The 8,420-nt window shown below is 45.7% G+C and overlaps 1 protein-coding gene across 1 annotated transcript in view; it reads left to right on the forward strand.

Moving 5' to 3' along the window:
• The first annotated feature begins 296 nt into the window (after positions 1–296).
• epha4a (eph receptor A4a) overlaps positions 297–8,420 on the forward strand; it is a 46,562-nt gene continuing 38,438 nt past the window's right edge. Inside the window, 3 exon segments of the mRNA XM_048248624.1 lie at positions 297–549; positions 1,859–1,926; positions 3,888–4,551. Coding sequence (XP_048104581.1) covers positions 465–549; positions 1,859–1,926; positions 3,888–4,551 — 817 coding nt within the window. The 5' untranslated portion in view covers positions 297–464.

Raw genomic sequence — 8,420 nt, forward strand, 5'->3', positions numbered from 1 at the left:
CGGAGCGTCACCGCTAGCCACTACACACACACACACACACACACACACACACATGTTCATGCTCGCGCACACACATGCACAGAGTGAGAGAATAAAAAAGAAGGGTAGACTATCCATCAATCACAAATGAATGTAGGCTGATATACAAAGTCTTTAGAACGTTTAAAATGTTTGTTTTTTTCTAACACTGTTACAAACTTAGAAATTCGCCTTATTTACATTCCATAGACCTATTATCATTCTTACCAACGTGACCCTGCTTGATTTCCTGCGAGTGGGACGGAAGGTGTCTGTTGACTTTAGGCGTTTTGACGTGACTGTGGTAGTCGCGTCAGTCTGAGAAGAACCGCCCCTTGGCAGTGTTCAGTGAGCGCTGTGTATTAGTCTCAAACACTTATTCCACAGGGAAAGAGCAACTTCGGTCCGTCCGCGGAGCCGAGGAACCACAGATACAAGCGACACAAATGGCTGCAATCGTGCGCTCAACTTGGACTCTGGTTTGGATTTCTACGATAGTTTCGAGCACACGGATTTATCCCCCAAATGAAGGTAAGGGTCGCCAGACAACACAGCCTCTTTGGACTTGATTTTGTTGGGCTACTACTTCGTGGGACTTCTTACACGGTATCTTTATCTGGTCCACACCAAGAGCTCATTTTAAGCGCATCGCCAGCAGCTGGTTGTCGTCTTTGCTTGGATATTTTACCCCCGAAAGATGGATTGATCATGTGAATATGACTGTGATTGTGCGCTGCAAAATAAGTCGAGCTCGCGCGATGCTCCGAACTCCAAACGCCGCATCATCTGTGGGAAACTGCAGTCTTCGATATCCCGAAAGTTTGAAAAGCTCATACATTTACCCTTTAACTGCGTTGGATATCACAATGATGGAATTGCCACAAATAATTTTACCTCAATACCGACAATAAACCCTTGTCGGAAGTTCATATTTTAGCTTTTTAATTGCTGACAGATAGTGCGCTTTTTAAAAAATGACCGTGGTTCGTCCCGTTATAGCAAACACGCAGATTTATGCATTGCACACACTGTCCACGAAATGTACACATATGGGAAATTGGTATGGCTTGAATACTAGTCGTGAAAATGTAACTCATTAATGCAAGCATATGCTGTTGTCTTTTTATACCATTTCTGGTCTGGTCTGTACTTCGCACAAGATTTCCATTGTGACTGTTAAATAGCCTAAACCAGTTGTATAGCCTAATTTGACGCAAGTACACGTAGGTTCCAACATTATCAGATTGTCCAAATAGACACTTAAAAGGCTATCGATAGATTATTTGATGATTAGGCTGAACAATGTTCACACTTTTTCGTTTCGCCATAATAGTTCTCCAAAATTACCCATTAGGTTGACATTACAAAGAGGACGTCGAATATATTCCAGGCCATATACTTTCATGATAATAAAGGTCTGCTCACCTATGCGAATGTTTTTTGTCTCTCTCACTCTCTTCTCAGCATATATTATATTGTGACTTGATAATAGCTTAATGGTTAGGTAATTTTTTTACAGTATATTTAAACTATTATTGCCTTTATGTCTCAATCACATTTCTAGCCATCTAGAACAAACGAAATATGGACACATACTGTTCCAGGCAAGGGCTTTGAAGGAGGAGATCAGTAAATACTTGCGCTGCTGTCTATGTACAACGATCCATTTTTATACATCAGCATTAAGGCGCATAATTTAGACGAATGAGCGTAGGTGGCTTGGAAATGGAGAGAAGGCCTAGGTGTGTAGCCTACTGTACGACCCTAACGGACCCCTACAGTGTAACCTAATGTATTTATGCATCATCCAGTGCTGATATTTGTCTTCTTCTATTTACAGTGACATTATTGGACTCAAGAACAGTGCAAGGCGAATTAAAATGGGTTGCCAGTCCAACGGAAGGAGGGGTGAGTAATTAAGCAAAATGTAGACCTACTGTGGAGATGGGCTGCCATGCAGGCACGGAGTTACGAAAATACTGAGGGACACCGGGTCATATACTGGCTACAGTCTACCCTAACCTGACTTCACCAGACTCACTAGTCACTACCAATCTGAAAATAAATAACCGCGGGCCTAGGCCCTGAAGAGAGAAAACACACCCTGGTCACCAGGCCTGACCAGGCCCAAGTCTAATAACTTGTGAAGTCGCGTTCTAATTCAGAAGTTACACACATAATTCGAGTGTGAAGCTGAGTAGTTGAATGGCGGCGTAGGCTATCGGCCTAAGCAATTAGATATTAAATCAATGTTTAAAAATTAAAACCGCTCAGTTCTACCGATCTAATTACAAATGCATCTGGAACACTCCTTTACGAAGCTTCTTAAAAGACGCTTCATTTAAATATAAAAATGTCTGCAATTTCAGAGCATTTTAAGCATATGCCACAAGCATTTCCTTTGTGTTGAAATGAGCATATAGCATACGATTTACTGCCGCCCTCAAACATCACTAGGCTAAATCACAAGTGGTATGGGATGATTTTTACTGTTTTGCCATTTTTAACAGTTTACCGTTTTTCTTCTCTCCACGCTGACTACCATCAAGCCAATGCAAAACCAACATTGATAAAACATACATTATGTTTTTTCGTACAGTAGGCCTACTGTAGCCTATTATTGCTCCTTTAAGATGACTTAACATGTGCTTCATGCCTGTCTTTTTGCCTGCGTTTCAGATTTTAAGCAGTTATTCTGACAACGTGTCTATTTTTTCCTTATAGGCCTAGTCTTCTAAAGCAGAAATATAGCCTATTTAGTATACACGTCATATATTATTTAAAGATCTTTTTTCCGTGCTAGTATATCAGGCATGTGCCTGTGTTCGCCGAGCTTAATCGTGAACTTGGCATTTCTTGTAGAGCGTTCCTTCCCGTTCGCTTTATCTCACCAAACCGAGTGATTGACAGGGTCCTGGCAGAGCCGTCAAGGCCTTATTCAAGCTTTGATTGCGAATTACCCCCCTTCTTCTCACAGTCGGTGGAAGTGTACAGCTCTATCGCAGTGGCAGCTGGGTTTTCTGTCGACTTACAAAGAGTAAGAAAGGGAGAAGAAAAGAGAGCGTCATAGATCATGACAGCCCTTTTCAAAACACCCCTGAATTCTACACATCTCATCTTTTAGCTCTCACCAGCAGGAAGTAAGGAACTTTTGGAGCTGTACGTTATTACAGCTTACTAATAGGGAAGTAATCACATCGAGGGAATGTGACATTGATGAGGGTGTTTGTGCCCATTGTTTACAAATGATAGCTATTGGAAGAACACTTGTCTCACCAAGGACTGTGTAACAAACCACATGGTCAGAATTTTAGAGCCAACAGAGCGAAATTAATCTTACTGGGCAGAGCTTTTAGAAAAAGCTCATTTTTGTTCTCTCTCCTACCACTGTGTGTTGGTTGACAGTGACTGTCTTACTAATACAATAGTTTTAAACATTTAAATGCACGAATTTTAAAAGACTATGAAATATTTAATTTGACTTCTTCCGACTTCTGAAAGGAGTTCTATTATTAACTAATGTACTGCAGAAACAAGAATGATGTTGCCAGAATAGGCACTTCTGTTTCTTTAAAACGTTCATAAGAGGGTTTTTAATGTAAACACTATTAATTGAGGTAGGCCCTCACCATCCCATTTTATGAATAGTATCCGATATTTAACTGAGCACAAATCTGTGTAGATTTCCATCCATCTCAACAAAAAGACAGGTGTTACATGTTGCAGTTGTGTTTTATTCAAGTAATCACAGCTCTTGGTGAGCATATTTTTAATCAAACTTAGTTGGAATGCAAAGCTACTTGGCAATGGATGGGAAATGAAAAAAAAAAAAAGAAACAGCCATTTCATAATTGTGTTATATTTGGCAGTGGGAAGAAGTGAGCATCATGGACGAGAAAAACACCCCCATACGGACCTACCAAGTGTGCAACGTGATGGAGCCCAACCAGAATAACTGGCTCCGGACAGACTGGATCCCACGCGGCGGGGCCCAGCGCGTCTACATCGAGATCAAGTTCACGCTGCGGGACTGCAACAGTCTTCCCGGCGTCATGGGAACCTGCAAGGAGACCTTTAACCTCTACTACTATGAGTCCAACAACGACAAGGAGCGCTACATTCGTGAGAACCAGTTCTCCAAGATCGACACCATCGCCGCCGATGAGAGCTTCACGCAGGTGGATATCGGGGACCGCATCATGAAGCTCAACACCGAGGTCAGAGACGTCGGGGTGCTGACCCGGAAGGGCTTCTACCTGGCCTTCCAGGACGTGGGCGCCTGCATCGCACTGGTGTCCGTGCGGATCTTCTACAAGAAGTGCCCGCTCACCGTGCGCAACCTGGCGCAGTTCCCGGACACCACCACGGGTGCCGACACCTCCTCGCTGGTGGAGGTGCGCGGCTCCTGCGTGGACAACTCGGAGGAGCGCGAGGTTCCCAAGATGTATTGCGGGGCGGACGGAGAATGGCTGGTGCCCATCGGCAACTGTCTGTGCAACCCTGGATTCGAGGAGCGGTCAGGAGCCTGCCAAGGTAAAGATCTGATATCCACATCTATTCTACCTTTGACTCTACAACCACAATGCTGCTTACTCAAACTGTTTGTGCTGTAAATGGTTCAAAACCAAACTTAAGAAATAGAATAATTATATTTTTTTTTTTTTTTTATTTGGTTCTTGCTTTTGTGGTTTGGTTATTTGGTTCCTGATTCCCACTTATTATACATCAGTGATGTTGGTCCACACTGTAGGAAGAATTCATTTTTTGGTATCCAGTGCTTTTTTTAGTTTTGGTTCTTAGTTCCTCATAGGTCTTTGTGTCATTTGGCTCTCTGGCTTTTTTTTAACCCCCTTGCACTTTCAACAAAGAGGAACCACCATTGTGTTGCAGGAAGTCCCTCCCCTCCTACAATACAGAGGGTTTCTCTTAGGCCTCACAAACTGCTTTTGTAATTTGTGGCATCCTGAACACAATAATCACCTTACCTGCTTGCAATTAACACCAAAAAGATGGGAGAAAAAATATATAATATTAATATAAATAAGACCATATCTTTTTTATAAACCCCAAGCTTCATTAAATTCCCTCATCCAGAAACAATTATGGTTTAAAGTAAGACAGGCAGTAACAGCTGGGGGCTCCCTGGCAGCCATGGATTAAGAGGCAGTATTTCTAGTTAGGGGCACACTGACTGTGATTATGGATCTCTCTGTTTGAAATCAGAAACACCTCCCCCTGAGGAGCTGCTAGTAAAAAAAAAATATTTGTACTAATTATTTTCTGTTTGAGCAACAGCCGCATGTTGTGTGTCGGGCGGAAAACTCTGTAATTAGATCATGAGTTTTAAGCTCCCGCAATGTCTCTCTCTCTCTCTCTCTCTCTCTCTCTCTCTCTCTCTCTCTCTCTCTCTCTCAAGAGACGAAGGGCTTGTTACAGAGTAAACCAAAAACATTGAACAAGAGAAAGACAGAGTGAAAGGGGGGAGAGTTTGTGAAAGTCTGAAAGATGATCTTCCTCTGGTAAAGCACTCGTCTCTCTCTTTCTCACTCGTTGTTCTGTGTGGCCCGGTACTCAGGTGTCTGTGAGCCGAGCTTGGTGGTTATGGAGAGCCGGTCTAGCTTCAGGGTGATGCAGGGGTCACCAGAATGAAGAACGCTAGCAGGGGTAGGGGGTAAGGGGATCAGCAGAAAGGGCAGAGAGAGAGAGGAGGGGTTGTTCAGTACAAACCCAGACAGTTTTAAATAGCTGCCCCGACCCCTCTCTTTTTCTCTCTTTCTTTTCCCCCCTCTTCTTTCCCTCCCCTGATTCTCTTCTATCCCGTAAAAAACCCCGACTGGTCCAGAAGAGGGTCAGAGCTTCAGCGGCGTGATGAACGGCCACCTCGCCTCGCCGCTCCTCTCTACTTTATTTATGGCGGCTATCTGGGCAGCCTAATTGCATGACAAATACAGGCTGTAATTTAGGGGTCCTGCGGGCTGGCGAGAGGGGGTGTTGGTGTGTGTGTGTGTGTGTGTGTGTGTGTGTGTGTGTGTGTGTGTGTGTGTGTGTGTGTGGGGGTGGCTCTGGCCCTCTCAGCGGGCGGTCGCAGTTTGTGTATTCTTGTGTGGGTTTGTGTGGGCCGCAGGGTGGGCAGCTATGGAAGTAGTGGTGAGAGAAAGAGAGAGAGAGAGAGAGAGAGAGAGAGAGAGAGAGAGAGAGAGGGAGGGAGGGAGGGATGAGGAAATAAGAGGGCCTTTCTTAGGGTGGGTGCTGCTCCGCCATTTTTCTCTCAGGCGAAGGGGGGCTTTTATGAGCCAGGCAGGGGTGGCATGTACCAGGTCCCTCTACATCTCCCCCTCGTTTGTTGCTCATTCTGCCCTGAGAGTGTGCAAGGGAGGAGGGAGAGCCTGAGTTATACATATGGGAGAGCACATTTACTCGAGTCAGCTTAACCCTTGTTGGAGATAACACAGCGTGTCTCAATAAATGTGGTATTTTAACACGCAGGCCAGATAAGGGGGCCGTTGCTCGGCAAGGCTGATATTTATGCCCGTTTTTAGTGTCTTTCTAACAGCACAGGAATGAGATGCGGTCTGCTAGTACGTGCTCTTTACCGCGGAGGTTATGGTTTCTTCTTAATCTCTGGCCAGTGTCCAACAAGTCCTGCAAGAGCTGTGAATGTAGGAGCGTTGATTTTGGCCTTCAGCTGGAGAACTTTATCCTCGTTTGATGCGATTTTTGTGACCTTTTTTGGCCATCTCTCTGTTGTCTTTTCAGCAAATATTGGACTCTTTGCTAATATGCTTTTTTTGTGCGAAGGGAAATGTGGCCGCAGTGCCAAACAACAGTTTGTTCTTCCTGCTGTTCACCTTCTTGCCAGTGATTACTGTGGAGAAAGAAAGAGAAAGACAGTCGCCATTTTGTGGAGCATTTTGTGAGCTCTCTCAGCCCAAATGGGACTCATGTTCTCTCCACAACACCTCGTATATGTTTCCTCTAAGAGCCACTGCAATTAACATTTGGCTTGGAGGTGTGACGAGCTCCACTTACCATGGTGTGTCTTTGTGGCGAGCCTTATGGTAGACGTTTACCTCGAGGGCTCTCAGTACACTTTTTATGGGGGATCTTGGAGCCATACACCAACAGCCACCAGTCTTTCTTTTTTTTCGTTCTCTCTCTCTCTCTCTCTCTCCCTGCCTCCTAGGCCTTGAGAGCAGATTATCTCATTGCACGTTTTCTCTGGGGAGAGTCTCATCTTTGCAGGCACACAAGGGTTCAAAAGATGCTCATTCTCTTCTCTCTCTCTCTCTCTCTCTCTCTCTCTCTCTCTCTCTCTCTCTCTATGCCTGCCTACCCATTCATAAAGTTGGTTCACTGTCTGTTTCACAGGGCCAAGTGTGAAGGCAAGAAAGGCCAGGCCATAGAGAGAGGAGGAAGAGGAGGAGGAGGTAGAGGAGGAGGAGGTGGGCCTGAGGGTTCACCTCCAATGTGGGTGGGGGTGTTCGTGTGTCTGTGTGTGTGTGTAGGAGGAGGAGAGGGGGGGGAACGTTCAATAGGGCCCCCCCTGACTGAAAGGCCTATTGACAGGCCGGGAGGGGTACAAGCCTCATGGCCCGTGAGGCGTCAATAGGAGCCGAGCCCCAATTGTTGGGGTGTCGGGGAGCAAGGCGGGGCTGTGAGGACCTCGAGGTGAGGAACACAGGACGGGGTCAGAGGTGCGCGCCAGCTTTAGGCCGCCCTCCCCCGCACCCGACCGGGGTCATGGCCGAGCTTGATTAAGACGTCAAAATTTTGACAGCTGCAGGCTAGTGGGGTATGCCCGGAAAACCTGCAAGAGCCAGGGTTCGGTGGCGTCACAATCGACCAAGGTTCAAATTTGAATGTGGAGGAGGGGGGTGTGTGGCAAGCGGAGTTTATCTTTTATTTCTCTTTTCTCCCTTTGTCTTTCTCTTTTATTCTTTTTGTGCAAGCTGTACCCACGCTGCTCATCTGCTGCGGAGCGGAGGTGGAAGTCACGCCTCGCTGGGGGCGCCAAGCAGGCATGGCATGCTGGGAAGGCTGCCTTCTGGGCCGCACAGCCCTCTTTCTGTTCAAAAGTTTGCACTTGTTTCTAGATATCGCCATACAGCCTCTCTCTCTCTCTCTCTCTCTCTCTCTCTCTCAAACACACACACACACACACACACACACACACACACACACACACACACACACACACACACACAATCTCTCTCTCTCTCTCTCTCTCTCTCTCTCTTTCCCTTCATCAAAAGCAAATAAGTGCCTCCATAAGTGATATCGATAAAAAGTTGGGAGGCTTAATCCACTTTGGGCTTCATTTGGGAAGACAAATGAGTCTGGGCCTAATAGTGGAGCTGGGTCCATTTGAATGGCGAGCAAATGAAGTTCTGTGAATTAGTGCA

This window comes from Alosa alosa, chromosome 1 (genome assembly GCF_017589495.1).
Source record: "Alosa alosa isolate M-15738 ecotype Scorff River chromosome 1, AALO_Geno_1.1, whole genome shotgun sequence".
NCBI lineage: Eukaryota > Metazoa > Chordata > Actinopteri > Clupeiformes > Clupeidae > Alosa > Alosa alosa.